Below are 16,857 nucleotides of genomic sequence, written 5' to 3' on the forward strand. Positions count from 1 at the left end.
CTAGCAAAAGTATCTTTGTAGGAAAACATTTTTTCTGAAGCCATACCCTCCTCCCCATGAATGGCATTTGTATCCGAAGTTTTCCACAACTTTCTGAAAATGTTGAGCTCTCATATTTTGGTCTGCTTCTGGAACGAAGGCCTTAAAAATAGCACTGCCTCTTTTCTGCTTTTTCTATGTCTGAGTCAGACGGACCTGTCTATCATTGTTATCTCTAACAACTAAACTTATACCTTTCAAATCTGCCTTTGGCTTAAAGAAGCTCATTCTGTCCTTTGAATAGGTGAGAAAAGAACCCTTTAATTAGCACTCTATTCCATTCTCACCAGAAGGCTTATTTTCATTTTGAAATATTTTATACAGACTAGAAAACCTCGAACATTTACAGAAGTCCTAAAGAACAACAAAACATGCCCCCATCCTGGCCCCCCGTGTGTACTGACCAATATATTTGTGACCGTCCCATGTGCTACCTCTTCTACCACCCCAGAGATAATCTAGGTTATAGTGTCCCTGCATATGTGTGTATTCCTAAAGCAGTATGTTTCACTTTGCCTCTTTTTTTAAAATGTATGTAGTTAGAACTGTGCCATACATGATCTTCAGTGAATTACTTTTTTCATTAGCATTGTTTTAAGTCTCATCCTTTCTAATACACATACCTATAGTTTATTTTCACTGCTGTATAGTATTCTATTGTGTGACTACACCTATCAGTAGAATAGTCGTTTCTCTCTCTCTTTTGACTTTGCTGTTGTCTACAGAATATGATATTCTTACATGTGGAGTTGCTGCCCTTTTCTGGATAATGTCAAATTGCCTTCCCGAGAAGTTAGGCCAATTATCTCCTACCAGTAGGCTCTGAGAGTTCTCTGCCCCACATCCTCTCTGACATTTGGCAACATTAGATTTTTTTTTTTTTTTTTTTTTTTTGGCCAGGCTGGTGTATATAAAATGGTATCTCATTGTGGCACTAATAATCCCTGATTATTAGTGATGTTAAACACCTTAACATCCATTCATAGTTTATGTTCTAGAAATGTTTATGTCTTTTGCCCACTTTTCTAATAGATTATTTGGTTCTTTTATTGATTTGTAGGAGTTCTTTATATATGCTGGACACTTACCCTTTGTCAGTTAGGTGTTGCAGATGACTTCTCCCACTTTGTGCCTTAGAGCTTTACCTTCTTTATGGTATTCTGGTAAACAGTAGTTCTTAATTTGAATATGTCCAGATGTATACCAGTCTTTCCCCCTTATGGTTCATGTTTTTGTTTCTTGTTTAATAAATTATTCCATATCCCAAGGTCATAAAGAGTTTGCCCCATAATTTCTTCTAGAAGTTCTGTATAGCTTATTTTTTTTTAATCTATGCAGAATTGTACTTCAAATGGACAACTCTCTAATTTCTCCTTATAAACTGCCTTTGCAGGGCCCCTGGGTGGCTTAGTCAGTTAAGTGTCTGCCTTCAGCTCGGGTCATGATCCCAGGATCCTGGGATAGAGCCCTGCACCAGGTTCCCTGCTCAGTGGGGTATCTTCTTCTCCCCCTGGCCCTCCCCCCCTCTCATGCTCTCTCTCTCTCTCTCTTTCTCACTCACTCTCCCTCAAATGAATAAATAAAATCTTTAAAAATAAATAAATAAACTGCCTTTGCTTAGAATATATCTAGCACTGTCATAGCTCAGAACAGTGGGCACAAATCCTAGGCAATCATTTATCCATTCAATAATATTGTATAAAGCACATATAAGCTAGGTAGCAAGTAATGTAAGGATGGACCCGACTCATACTCAAGGAGTATGGAGGGCTATGTGATGGCCCCCAGAAAGGTATGTCTAATCCCAGAACCTGTGAACATTAACTTATTTCAATAAGGGTCTTTGCAACTGTAAGTAAGTTAAGGATCTTGAGATGAGAAGATCATTCTGGATTATCCAGGTGGGCCCTAAATCCAATGACAAGTGTCCTGATAAGAGACACACGGAGAAAAGGAGGAGGCAGTGTAACCAAAGAGGCAGGGACAGGAGTGATGCAGTCACTAGAGCCTCTGCAGGGAATGAGGCCCTGCTGACACCTTGATTTTGAACTTCTGGCCTCCCAGAACTGTGAGCGAATAAACTTCTGTTGTTTTAAGGCCCCACAGCTAGTGGTCACTTTCGGCAGCCACGGGAAGCTAATACAAGGATGCTTAGGATGAGACGGTCCTGTGCAGTAACTATAGCAGGGGGTTCTCTTTTCTCCCCCGTCACATCCTCAAGGGATCAAACAAGCAATGGTGGCAAAATTTATGAGTGCCACAATTTATCCGAGGGGCCCGGGGTTGGCCAAAGCCTCCCTCCCAGGCGGTGACGACACTTGGCTTCTCTCCCGCTGCTGTGGGAAGGAGAGTGTGCAGAGTCACAAGAGCCACCAGCTCCGGGCAGGCTTCTGTCAGCGATGAGGGGCTGCAATGAGTTAAGAAAGAAAACCAGGGACAGGTACGGAAACCGCTGCAGAACACACACATACTGACCTCAGGAGGCAGCCTCCTCCAGGGCTGCTTTGTTGGGCTGGGTCTGGTAGCCCACTCCTTGGACACTTAGAGAAGGCCCCGGCAAGAAGAGTTTCAAGGGTTGAAGAAAGATACAGCCTGCAATAGAGACTCTTGCAAACAGTTCTCCCTTTTCCTTAAAAACAAACAAACAAACAGAAGGAGTTATTCCAAGAGAAGAAGTTGAAAGTCCTAAACAGCAGTCAACAAACACCATAGCCCGAATAAGTAGAAAGAAATTGAAATGAAGTAACTGTTATTTTTCTGAATTTATAAAGTCAGCATGGTCTATGGGTGTCAATGCAGCTCAAACCTATGGACTCAAGTTGATTTTCATACCCCTGTATAGTTAAGTCGGTTGATTTATCCTCACCACTAGTTTAGCTCCCAACCTTGCACAAAATCCTGAACTTAATCCCATGTACCCTAGAAATCTAGATAAATTAGCCGGAAGCAGTAAAGGTTGGAAGACCTGGGTTCTGGTCCCAATTGCACCAGCAAGTAACTGTGACTCTGGAAAATCACTTGAATCTTTTGCACTTCCACTTGCTGATCAGTACTGTAAGGGCCATGGTACTCCCCCCGTTCACAGGGGTCTAGCGTAAAGGAGGCTTGCTTGTCCTAAAGCCTGACACGGAGGTTCCCCCTACTTTATCCACTATGTTCTTTCTGGAAGACGAACCCAGAAACCCACATTAAGGGAGGAAGGGGAGCAGGCAGTCCACATCTATGGTGCTTCTCTTGTGCACTAGAACCTGGGTCATTATATGATTCCATCTGATCCTCGGGGCAGCCCCAAGAGCAGATCTCAGTGACCCTGCTTTACACATAAGGCACCCGGGGCTGGGGGCTTTGGAGCAGCTTGCCCTGGCGGGGGGGGGAGAGGAGTGGAATTCAAACCTAGGCCTGTCTTCTCCAAAAGGCAAGCTACTTCCTTTCATGCTGCTGCTACCGTTTCGAAAAATAAAAACAAATACTCATCAGAATAAAGTTGGGGAGTTGGATTTGGATTCTTGGGCTTTTGCAACCCCCTGAATGTGTCTTGAGGGTCTCAGAAAATTCTCTTGGAAGTTTTTGATAAAATGTAAGTAGCAAAGATATATAGCCTCTTTATTCAAGTAGAGAAACGTTGGTAAATGCTAAAATTCTTATGTGAAAACATAAACACAGCAGGTCACTGAAGAAGTTCAAAATATCTAGAAACCAAGAAGGGTTTCTAGTAGTAATTTGAATGCTCTCTGAATTGAGTAATCAAAGGGAAAATTTTCTCTTTAAGAAAGTACTTTACTGTGTGTGGTTTTGAATGAGATAGTAATTCAGAACAAAATTTAAGTTTTACATTTGTTAATGGACTTTTTAAGAGAACAGCAGGGCAATGGCCAGTATCAAAACAGGTATTGAATTTGTGACCAGGTGCCCCTTCAGCCACCTGCCTTCAGCCAGAGGCACTGACCATCCACTGCCTGGCATTATTACAGCATTTGGTTCATGTCTTAACATGTCTTATGCATGAGAAGAACCTTAGAAGCATTTTAATGTCTAACTTATAAATGCCTTTTTTTAATATATAAAACAATCAGCACTGAAGCCCTAAAGAAGTTAGGTAAGAAAATGTCAGGTGATACCGCTCCTAATTGCCCTAGCTAGTAGTTCTAATACATTCCGTTAAATCCCAGAGCTACGTGTTTTAAAGCTACTAAAAGAAATGATTTTTGGCACCCTGAGCTCCTTCTCTGTTTCTAAACACTGCCAGGATCGGGGTGGTGTTTGTTTTCTTTTTGTCATGGTGTTTACATGCCCTGGCGTGGGTCGCGAGGTAAAATGCATTTGGTGATCTCCTGGTCTCCCTGCAGTCCCTAATGGATGTTTGTCTAAATGACAACACCCAGTTTAGCGCTGTTAACGCTCCTGTGACAGCATAGGACCAGCCTGGGGGTGGGGGAGAGTGTGCTACGTGTGACAGTTGGGGGCGTGAATGCAAGATGGGGAATCTTCTATGAGGTAAACACTTCCTCCTCTAGTATCTGGTTCTGGAAGCATCTTTTTGTGCTGTCTCCCATAGTGCCTTGTTTTAGGAGTCAGACCATAAATATTCATTGAGCCAGAGAATCTCAAAACTTGATTATCACCCCCCTGTAACTCTAGTGCTGGACTTGCTCTTAGGGGCCCAGATTTCTCAGGCTTGACAAGGACAAGCTTACGAATTGGCTAGTGTCCTCCCGGATGAGGATGATGGGCTGCTGTCTGAGGTCCGTTTACGTGGTATTATACATGGCATCTCTTTGTAGGGTTGCCTGTGAGCTCGATTAACATAGCAGCCACTCTTCCAGATATGTGGCTTCCAGAGCATATTTAGCAAAATGCATCCGCACTTCTATTTTGTTCACCATTGTCCCGAGCCCTGTATGTGGATGTGTTGGGCGCAATGGGGCCTTTCAGCAAACAGCAGGACCATTCTAGGCAGAGCATGACAGGTCTTTAGAGGGCCGCGCCGGCTCTAACCCGGGCCCTCAAGCAGACTGCGGTCTGAAAGGGGGAGCTATGAATTGTGCGTTGACAGCGGGCCACGGCTGTCCTAAGGCTCAGGTGGTTGTCAGCCATAAGTTTAGCTCAGCTCTTTGAGTAATTTGTCACGCCTCGCTCGGCCCCTGCTGGGCCAGCACGTGCCAGCTTAGTGTCAGAGTGCCTGTTCGCCAGACGGCCACTCAGGCCTAACGTCCTGCTGTTCCCTGGACCAGCGGCTTGCTGGGGCTGTGCACGGAGGGCCGAGCCGCGCGACAGCCAAGTGCTGTGCAGAATAAGCGTGTTCATAATGAGACGTGAATGGCATTAGTGGGTCCCTCTAGAATTGGGCCTGAGAGGACGCCTCTCACTGTGGAAGTTTGGCAGCCTGTTTGTTCATCGGGGTGAGTCACCAGGAGTTCAGCCTGCATTCGAGAAGCCAGTTCAGGGCCCCACCGCCCAGGCCTTCGGCTGTGGTGACCGTCTATGTAACATAATGCACTGTGAATCCATCAGCGGGGCTGCTTTTGACACCCTCAAAGGCATTTTGCTTTTTTAAAGTTGCCTAGAGCAAGCCTAAAGAGAAGTTTGGGAAGCCAGCTGCCTAGTAGCTCTTTCTACGACAAAGGGCGTGCTCTCCGTCCATGCTATCCAGCACAGTAACCCCAGCTCATGCTTGAAATACAGCTAGTGGGACCCAGGAACGGAATTGCTATTTTTTCGGCTTAATTAATTTAAATTTAGATTTAGATAACCACATGCGGCTCACAGCTACGGCGTTGGCCAGCACAGCCCCAGGATGCCTCTGGTCTCATGGTGTAAAAACTCCTTCTCTGACTATAATTAAAGGAGGAGGAAGAGGAAGGGCCTGCATGGGGAAATCTGTGTGCATCCTTTGACAAAAGAAAAGAGAAAAATATTTTCCGATCTTCAGTCACATGCTTACTACCAACAGCTAATTGGAAAAGCATAGTTTTTACCAACTTTTATTTGTGAAGAGGTCATTTTGGAAAGATAGTTTTAAAATCCAGTGAGAAATGCTAGAAATTACTTTTGCTCTTCCAGAGCAGCAAATAATAAACTGATTGATGGTGATCGCGTTCCCTGTGTTCCTGGAGAATTAGCATGATTGTCAAAATGACTAAAACACGTCTTTTAACTTTGGCATTGATAACTAGGAAGGGGAAAATGGGACGTCACACCGACTTCCCCAAGTGTTAATTCATAAAGTCATACGTGCAGTGCCTCCATCCGCTGTCGAATTGTTCTGATGTTATCCTGTTATTGGAAGTGCATGATTCACCTTCTGAGGAAACAGAAGCCATACACAAAAGGGGAAGATTTGCTTTCTGCCCTGTGAAAGGCTGCCACACGCAGGGGTCCTATTAAGACAGCTGGAAAGTTGCTTCAGCGTGTTACGCTTGTAAGTTTTATTGGTGACTGGTTTTTGATTACACATTTGAATGTGTGTGTTCCAGACTGCAGTTTTAATTAAAAGGCAATAGTCTTTTCTTTTTTAAATTGCATTGTGCATTCTCTGCTAGAGTCTCTCACTTATTAGCTCCTATTTTCTCATGCTCTCGCCTATCCTGGCTGGAGGCACTGGGGCCCCTTCAGAGCATATCTTCCTGGCCTTCCCTCTTCCCTGGGACGTGCATTGTCTCACTTTTTTTTTTTTTTTTTTTTTTTAATGTACCACCAATTCCTGCTCCAAGTGTCAATTCATTCTCTAGGAGACTGAGAAGAACGTTCTATCTGCTGACCTGGGAAGGAAAGGTCTGACACTGTCCCACAGTGGAAAGAGATGCCACCACAACCAGTGCCTCTGTTTTCGTTTGTTTGGATCAAGCTTAAGGATCGTTTGCTGTGATTCTGTAACCATTGATGTACATATTTTTCAGGAATACTGGTGTTGGATGTAACCGAAGTCTAAGAGAAACTTAGGTCTCAATATCAGAATCTTACCATTAATTATAACTCATATTTAATTCCCTGGGAGGATGGGTAACAGACTTGTAAGGTACCATCCCGCCCACCACCAACACACGTAAAAGTTGCATAACTGTATTCAAACCACAGTGAACTGTGTCATTGTTATGCATGTCATTCCACACGTGCACTTGCTTCCTTGACCGGTGACCACAGCTACGAAGAGCGAGCTCTGTACCTCGAAGCAATAATTCAGAACCACCGAGAAGTCATGACGTTTGAGGATTTCGCCGCCCAAGTATTTTCTCCCTCGCCCAGCCCCTCCCTCGGCGGAACGGGTGAGTGTCTGCATTATTCTGCCCTCCCGCGCTTAGGACGCACTCGAGCAGCAGATGTACACCTGTTTTTCACAGATAAATGCTTGCAAATTTAAGAAGAGCATTCTCCCTCTGAATCAACTAATGAATATCAAAAGGAATGATGACATTCATTTTAATTTGTTTTGTATCCGAGCTGTTCACTCAGTGCTTTTCTTCAGCTATCCTGTTAACCCCCGAAACTAGCAAGGTTAATGAACTTTTTCTCAGTAATGTGCTCCGGTTCATTCAGGAGTGTGGGTTTCTTGCTGAGCTGGGAATATGTTGCTTAAAAGCAATGCCCGAATCAGTGCTTACTTATCAAAAAAGTCTTCCTCACAGTCGAAGCCGTTGCTACTAATGCTAAATGGGGATTATGCTGCTGAGATACTCGGGTCAGGGATTAATGCAGGAGAAATGGAAGGACAGTGTCCCCTGGTCCATCATTACAGCAGAGCGGCGGGCACGCTTTCTTTCTGGAGTGGTCTGTGTCACATGGACAAGCTGCCGACCAGAGCAGCACCTGGCGTGGAACCTGTTTAGTAACTGGCTTTCAATCATTTTCACTTATTACGCCAATGGAAAATTTCAGAAATTTCCATGAATGTCCTTGTTTTTAGGTTTTACTCTTTTTATATTTCCAATTTGAAAAAAAAAATGGGTACTACCACTTAAACTGATTATATGATTACTGTGGGTTTTTTTTCCCAAAGAATAGAATTACTTGTGAATTTCTGCATGTAATTACAGATTAATTGCCTTTCAGAGAGTAAATGGGATATTTAGTCAATGCATGTTGAAATTCTCAATGAAGGGCTTCCCTCTTCTTCCACCGGTGTAGACACAACTGTTAGCATGCTTAATAGATTTCTAACCTGTGTCAGTTGTCTCTGAACACCGCCTTACTTCTCCGATTCTGACTTGTTAACAAATATCTTACACACAAAGTGAAAAAAATTAAATTCAGTGAAATGAATCACTCACAAATACAATCAGCCATGCATCATTGTTTAACATCGCTGGCTTCGATCCTTGCCTCTCCGAGCTTTGTTGGGAGATAAGAGGGGGAGGCTTGCACTTGCTCAGGGAGCCAGGAGCTGCAGGCAGAAGGCCTGAGAGATAAGCAAGCTGGCCGGGGTGCAGGAACTGTGTGATTTACATAATCACGCCTCTGCTTCCTGGGGAGGCGTCAAGAAACACGGGGATGGCCTCTATTGATCTTTGTTGAACTGGAATACTAAACAACATGAGAAAGCTTATAACTTAAAGCTTTGATTAATGTTTCTTACATTAAAAAAAAAAAGTAGAACAGCTGTGAATTGAATTCTTTTATACACTCTGCCAACATTCTATCTAAAACCAAAAAAAAAAAAAAAAATCGGTTTCAAGGGAAATGAAGATTTCACACCACTCTGGCTTAGAGGTCTAAAATCATTTCTAGTGTGTACATGAAAGAACATGAAGGATCCGTAGCAAAGCTAATTTTTTTAAAGATCTCATTCACCTCTTTCTCATCCTCATGAGGTACTGGGGCTTAATTTTTCTGTGCGAGGGTTTTGTGTTTGTTTTTTTTTTAACTCATGAGAAAGCTTTTTGTTTCTTAAAATTAGAAGAAATTAAATAATAACTAGATATTGACATTCCTTAGCTGTCACATTCTTAAGGTTCCGGATTAAGATGTTCCTGAAACAAATATTGATGAACTTTGTTTCCTGTGCATACTTTAGCATCTGTATAAATTAATTTGATCTTTCCCACAAGTTCACAATTACTTAAATCAACTCAAATGAGCTAGTGTGTTGGTAACATCTTAAGTGAGTCTCCAAAAGTGATTTGGGTTTTCCAAGACCTGCTATTTGGAGGCAGTGACCAACTGGCTTCTTCAGGAGCATCACATCTGCCGAAGTCACTTAGCAGATAAGGGTCTGATAGCTCATGAGGGGGCACTGGAACCGATGCAAAGGGAATGTGAAACCGAAGATGAGGTATCAAGACAAATGCTGGTCTTCCTCTTTCCAAATTCTTATCCGGATGACATTTCACAATGTTCAGGGTTTAGGGCGTTCAATGTCAAGTGATAAAATTTTTGGTACACATATCGCGCCAGTGCATGAATGCGATTTTAAGTCTGAGCATCGTGTTCTCTATCACCACTTTGCATATATGCCCACAACAAAGATTAGGAAGGAACTAGAAAGGAACTTGATGTGGACTGAAATTGGGGAGCCATGCAGTGAGGGCAGAGCATTTCCAGACCATAAGTGGGCACATTTTCAGAAGCACATCCTCCCCTCCTTTCTCTGCCAGTTTTGCTTTTAAGGAATCCCTATCCCGGCCTGTTACCACCTTTACAAAGGAAAACATTTTTTCATTTCTTCAGTGTTAGTCCTATTTTCTTGGGACAAGCACAGTCAAACCCAGATGAGCCAGCTAGCTTAAACTAAGAAACAGAGGTGGACTCTGCTCTTCCAAGCAGCAAGCCAACTGGAAAAATTGACCCTGAGCGGCTTAAGCCCCCACAGTGCACTTAGGACCCAATCAGACCATCTCGGCCAGCAGTGCCATCAAAGCGGGGCCTTGGGCTCCTGCTCACATGCATATGCACAATCCAAGGAATTAGGGGCTCCCAGGTTTTCTTTGTATCCTCGCTGCAAGGGGCTTTGTTGGTAATGCAGAGGGAGAATAACCTGAACCTGGTATTCCTTCCACACTGTATTTGTAGCAGCAAGCAGCCCCCATTTCTAGAGGGAGGACCTATAATATCAGCCTCGGAGTCCTATGCATAAGTAAGAAATGTGCTCATTGGAAGGGGCTCGTGCCCAAAGATGCTGATGTTGGAAAATGCCTTCTCCGCAGGCGCCCCCCTCCCCCCGCCCCAGTGCTGTTACTTGCCACCCAAGGAAGCCATAGAGGGGCACACCGGCCACATACATGAACTTCTCCTCATGATTCACTGTCAGCCACCGATGAGGATATAGCATCTTTGATTGTTAGGCTTATATGTGGGTACTCAGCTTTTTAAAAGGAGATTTAAAAAAATTTTTTTTTCCCAGTCAGAAAATGTTATTTTAAAATACCACCTACCTCATACCTATCCCGTCCACTACCTGTACTGGTAATAATACCCAGTGTATAATAGGTGTTTGAGTTGCCTTTTTCTTAGCCCTGTAGTTTGTGTTCCTTTTGATTCCTTCCCTTTTGGCCAGCAATTTCTAAAAGATAGCCAGTAGTGAAAATATTGGCTGCAATTAACACACACACACACGTGTGTGTGTGTGTGTGTGTTTACATACATGTATATGTTTATGCATGTATATACATACATTTAACACACACGCATGCTGGGGTGAGGGACTCAGCTTGTGTTTTCATGCATGTTTCCAAGGAAGGGGGGCTGACAGAGAGGCCTTCAAAGGGTTAACTGGAATGGGCGCCCTCGACTGCTGGGCGGGGCTGATGTAATCACTGCAGCTCACAGCCAAGTGCATCTGTTCACCATGAGGTCATTCTTCGGCATGCTAATGATTTGGAAAATCAAGTCTAATGTTTGACATTATCGGAAAGGATATAAATAGTATAAATCTTTACTTTTCGGAAGCTGGTCTTATAAACAAGAGGAGAAAAAAAGAAATTTGAGCTTGAACTCGAGATTCCCCCCACCCCGAACTACTTTAAAGGTTGTGTCTGGACCTTAAAACCTTGGAGGAATCCACTTGTGTCTGCTGATAAATGAATCCCCAAATCACTGCTACAGTCACAGCTAGCAATTTGGTAGTGGAGGACCACAGGTATGTCTAATTTAATATCTAATTTTAAGAATTTCCAAGTGCCTTGGTCAGACCCTCATAAAGATTGATTTTTTTCCCCAAAGAATGTCCCAAACCAAATTAAACGAGTTGTTCTCAGTATACGCAAATCAACTGTTTGCTGAACATGCCAACACTGTTTTTGGTTCCCTTCTACTTTAATATTGCTGTGGAGAACCAGCAGAGGGAGCACAAATCTTTGTTTATTTGTGAGCCCTACATAAACACATTTGATTTCTCCAAGATATGGTCAGAAATACTTCTCCTTCATGATAGGCTAGATGGTAAAGTTTCCAGGATTTAGAACAAGTGGGAGGAAATTCCTCACTAGGCTCCACCAGATTCTGCCACTTTTAATGTAGGTCATATTTGGAGCTTAACCCAGATTAGTCTGAGTCGGTCTTAGGATGCTTCTGCCACCGAGACTCTTGCACAAAACCGTAAGCTTTCATCGATCACGCTCACGATGTGCACGGGTGTCCTCTTGGAAAGGATTATCATGCTTACCTACCTGATAAAAAAGACTCCTGTAATTTTCCCCTACAACAAAATCAAATTAAGTTCATTGAAACTATCAGAAGACTGCCTGGTATCACTGGGTCATTCTGGTGACCCTCATAAGACTGCAGGTGTACTGGTCGCAAAGTGAATCTGGCAGCTCGATGCTACACAAAGCCCTTTTATAACCCACCAGCCTTTTACAAGAGGAGTAAAGCTACACCCCACTTTAATTTGCTGGAGCCCTGAACCATGCACAGTGCTCACGTGTGCCGGGATGTTGTAGGCTTGCCCTTCTGCACGCTGATCCCAACGTGGCCAGTTTGCTGGCAGATAGCAATCAGGTTGATCCCCAGACACTGCACGAGGTGGCCTCTAACTATAACCCCCCAAAGATGACAGATTTTCCCCATTCATTGAGGGTGGTCATGTTACAGATTCATTCCATCTCTCTCTGCTCTCCTTCCTCCATTCCTCCCTCCATGTTAAAGTGTTCTTCATAAGGTTTTAATTGATAGCACTTATATATTCACCCTCCTCATAAATTTGCTGAAACCAGCAAAGAACATCGTAGAATGTTCGAGGAAGCTTCAGGAGATATCAAGCCTCACCCCTTGACATGGATTTTGAGTGGGCTGAAGACCAGGCCATGAAGGGACAACTGAAGACCAGGGGCAAGTTGGCAGTGGGGCCCTCACCCCTTGTGCCACACTCTCTTTTCTTCCCAAAGTGGAGTCAGGTGTGAGTGACATCATCCAAGACTCAGATGGTTACCACCATCCCCTACTTGGTAAGCTGCCACCAGACATTGGCTGTCAGTTACATTGGTCACAGAGTTCCTAGCCAGCCACTTATAAGAGTTTTTCAATGTCCGACACCCCTGTCGCCTCTCTGAGAGGAGAGAAGCAATACTATATCAGTGTTTTTCCTACATAGCCTGTTCAGGAAAGCTTTGCCTTCCTCATTGTTGTTCTTCAAAAAGTCTTCATAAGATAAGAATGAAGTCTGGGAAAGTGATAGTCCTGGAAATGTAAACAGCAGAAACTCAGATTACCGGAACTATTAGTATACGATGCTGTGGTTATTGGTTACTCGGGTAACTGTTTATAACTTCACTGGCCAGCATACCCATGTCGTTGTGCCAGTCTGTGGGGCGGCGTCGTAGTTGTGGCTGCAAAACCCTTCCAGAAGTCCTCTCATTCCCATTGCTAACCAACCACATGGAACGGATGAGGGAAGGGAAGCCCAGAATATACTCTGACTTCATGTAATGAACGCATGCATCAGAGGCTTCCACATGCCCTGGCTACGTCAGGCCCCAAAGGTTCAGGCAGACCATCCCAAGACCTAGAGGGGCTTCTGATATTCTGGGGGTGCTAGGAACACAGCCAGGACCTGGGCCCAGAGCCCATGCACCCACACACTGCTTCCAAACCCTGGAATAAAGGCAGATGCCAGTAGCCATCAGCAAATCTTTAATCCTTTATACGCCATTGCCAGGGTTTGCAAATTTTCCTTCCTCATTAATGCAGCCCAGGCTTGCCTTCTTTTGCTTTTCGTCCTCACATACAGCCACCTCAGTCTCTCAGATTCTACTGTCTTCCTGTCCTCCTTGCTCAACGCCGGCCAGAAACTTCTACCTGGCACAAGCCTCCCCAGCTGCCTTGGAGGCTCCATGCAAGGAGGTGGGATTCCCCTGAGAAGGCTGGGTTCTGCAGCCAGTTAGCTGGAGTCTTCTGTGTTCCAGCATGTGGCCTCAGCCAAGTTACCTGTCACTCTGTGGCTCAGTCTGATTCTGTAAAATGGGTCTAATAAGAACTTTCCTTAAAGGGTGTTCATAAAGATTCAGCAAGTTAATATGTGTAAAGAGATGAGCACAGTGCCTGGCACATAGGGCCCCCTCAGCTGGTGTTTGTGGGGCTGTCATGCCCGTGTTTCTCCTCACTCCATCCCATGCAACCCTCTGCCTCTTCCAGCCCATCTTCCTTCGACCTTCCTCTTAGAACATGTGCCTCCCGATTCTTCCTTTCTCATCCTGGAATACACTGCTGTCTGCCCATTGGCCTGTCTCCTAGAAGGGGAGAGCAGGCCAGGGACCCCTGCTGTGGAAATGCCATTCCAGCGCTCACCCTGTGGGGACAACCCCCTTCATCAGAGCCGTGGCTGCTGACTTTTTATTGATGTTAAAGACCTGGATGAAAGCTCAGAACTCCATTTAGATCATCTAGCAGTTTCCCTTAAATACACATTCTCTTATTTCACTGTCTATTCAAGACCTCAGGGCCACCTCCACTCGACACCCTCGGAACACTTGGCTGTAGCCAAATGAGTGTTGCCACGTGGCCTGCAAACTGAGAACACTCAGTTCTTCCATCCCAGTTAGTCCCTCGAAGAGCCAATCCAAATCTTCCTATCCACATAACCAGCTCAATTCTGACCCCCTTTGCATATGACATATTTTTTTAAGATTTAACTATTTATTTTAGAGGAGGGGGCAGAGGGAGAGGGAAAGAGAATCTCAAGCAGACTCCCTGCTGGGCGTGGAGCCCAACATGGGGCTCGGTCTCACAACCTTGAGATCATGACCTGAGCCAAAATCAAGAGTTGGATGCTTAACTGACTGAGTCGGACGATCAACCGACTGAGCCACCCAGGCCCCCCTAATGACATATTTTTTAAAACTAAAAATGTATTCTTCTTGAAAAGGGGATAAGGCATCCATAGGATTTCTTTAAACCACCCATAATCCCATCAGCCAAGCCCAGTGGTGCTGGCTCCAGCTGCACACTGGACCACCTGCAAATCCCTGCATGACCCTCCACCAGAGAGGTGCATATATTGGTCTGGGGTGTGACCTGGGCATGAGGACTTTCTTTTAAAAAACTCCTGAGGGCATTCTATTATGCAGGCAGGACTGAGAACCACTGTCAAGTCATCTCTGTAATGCTTAAGTCCTCATTTTAGTGCCATTTAACTTGTCATTACTTCTATCTTGGTTTTTCTTAGCCTATGTAAATCGTGTGTGTGTGTGTGTGTGTGTACACGTGCACACACGTGTGTGTTCTATCTATAATGGGCAGTAAATTCTTTAGAGAATAACACATGTAACTTCTTTCTTAAAACATATGCAATAGGAATACAATAGAAATGTGAATAGAAAGATCCAGGCTGTTGCTTGTAGCCAGGCCACAGATGTGTATTGGGCCTGAGGCAGAGGCAGCACGAACTCCTGTGATTGTGTTCAGAGGCCCCCTTCCTTCCCAGTTTCCTAGTGAAAGTGGACCGGAGATAAGGAATATGACCAAAGTCTGGTGTGAGAAAGGCAGGGGAAGCCAGGGCCTGGGTACTCCACAGACCGCATAATGCAGTTTGAATAACTGAAATGTGATGCGGGATACTTCCACAAACAGAATTGTGGGTTTTAAAGAGAATTCTTCATTGCCCTGTTTAGCACCAGATGTTGCTTCATGCTTCTTCGTCCCTTTTTCCCTCTTAAAATGCTTTTATTCCCCTCAGTGTCCACTCAGGGAGGGGGAAGAAAGAGAGGAGACAGACATTTGTTCCAATAGGAAAAGATGGTACTCCCTGTCCCATGGGGCCATCTCTGAGTTGGCCCTGCCCTCCCCCGACCTTGGCACTGTGCTGGGCACCTTAAGGGAACACGAAGGCTCCGAAAGCTTCACTTTCAATGTCTCCCCTACCCTTCTGGAGCTTGCAGTCTTGTTAGGGAAGAGCAGATATTCATGAATCACTAAAACATGGCTACTTATGAGTAAGCCCAGATGAGTTACCTCCAAACCATCACCACATATTAAAAAGATACAGTTCAAAGAAAGAAAGAAAGATACAGTGAGCCAATGGTTTGGGTCAGTTGGGTTGGGATTTCCCTGATATGAGGCTGTGCCATCTGCCTTGTGAGCCTGGAAGAGACGGGAAACTTACCTAATATGTATTAGATACACTGCTAAGTCTCCTGCCAGTCAATTTTCAACTTTCGCACATTGGCTAAGAATTGAGATGTCTGAGAACTGGAAGGCCGTGGACAAGAAGAAGAATATAAGGGACAGTCAATGTGGGAAGAGCACAGAGGAAGAAATGACTCCTTTCAGAGGCCATGTGGGGACCCTCCTGCCCCTGGGGCTGGTACAGAGGTTGGGGGTGTTCACAGATTCCCAGAAAAGGAAGGGACCCAAGATTATTCATTCTAAAGTATTGACATCACATTTAAATTGTTCCTTCGGAAGAACTTGAAGATGCTGCTTTTTCTGTGAAATGCCGTCTTCAGTTTAGTTCTGATTTCTCAGTCCTAATGGTTTTAAATGCAAGTGGCATCTTCCTCCCTGCCTAACTGCTAATTACAGTTCCCGTGACACTTTCGCAGTTGCCAAGAGATGGCTGGCAGGTACCGAGAATTTTTCTCAGAGACAATTTTTGGAAATGACTCTTAATTAATGCTTATTTCAAATAACCTTGAGGATTTGATTCAGAAGAACCTGGAGCTTTCCAACACCCCATGTTCACGTTCCTTGTGAACTCTGGCTGTGACCATCGTGTTCTCCTGGTTCTAACAGGTGGAACAGGTGCAAACACAAGCCGGTAGGGTAGGCTCCTGGAAAACTCCATGGTTTTGCTTGAATTTCTATTTAGCAACAACTAAACCAAAGCAGAGGCCAAATGGAAGCTCTCTTATTAAGCATTTAAGTCTACTGATGGAAAAAAGAAAGAATATTTTATACTATCCTTTTCCGGAAGGCTATGTAATGATGACCAGGAAGTAAACCTCTGCATAGAATAATAAAGAGAAAAGCTAGTTACTTTTCTCCAATTAACCTTCAAAGGCCCTCAAAAGGCCAGGGAGAAAAAAATCCCTAAAAAATAGGAAACATGCCAGTCAACTTTGTTTAAAAATAAAATAACAGATTTACAGCATTGACATGGCCAAAATTCATTTCTCAGCACAGAAGAAACCTCACAGCATCTCTAAAGAGTGTAAAGAAAGAAAGAAAAGGCAAAACCCTATTTTTTGGCCACTTTAGGAATATGAGACAATAAAATCCCAGATGCATAGAGGACACATCCCCCTGCCTGTGTCCCCACACCAGACCCCTCTGGCGTTCCTCCCCCTACCCCCGACCCCCCAGTGCTCAGCCGTTACCTGTGGCAGCGTCCTCGGCCTACACAGTCACCCAGCCTGTCTCTTCTCTCCTGCAAGGTCGTCTGACCTTGAGATTGCC

General features: G+C 44.4%; 1 protein-coding gene across 1 annotated transcript in view; it reads left to right on the forward strand.

Moving 5' to 3' along the window:
- The window catches only part of RALGAPA2 (Ral GTPase activating protein catalytic subunit alpha 2), a 341,673-nt gene that overhangs the window by 311,194 nt on the left and 13,622 nt on the right, over positions 1 to 16,857 (forward strand). Inside the window, exon 38 of the mRNA XM_027624203.2 lies at positions 7,180 to 7,301. Within this exon, the coding sequence (XP_027480004.1) occupies positions 7,180 to 7,301 (122 nt within the window). The remainder of the gene's footprint in view (positions 1 to 7,179; positions 7,302 to 16,857) is intronic.

This window comes from Zalophus californianus, chromosome 8 (genome assembly GCF_009762305.2).
Source record: "Zalophus californianus isolate mZalCal1 chromosome 8, mZalCal1.pri.v2, whole genome shotgun sequence".
Classification (NCBI taxonomy): Eukaryota; Metazoa; Chordata; class Mammalia; order Carnivora; family Otariidae; genus Zalophus; species Zalophus californianus.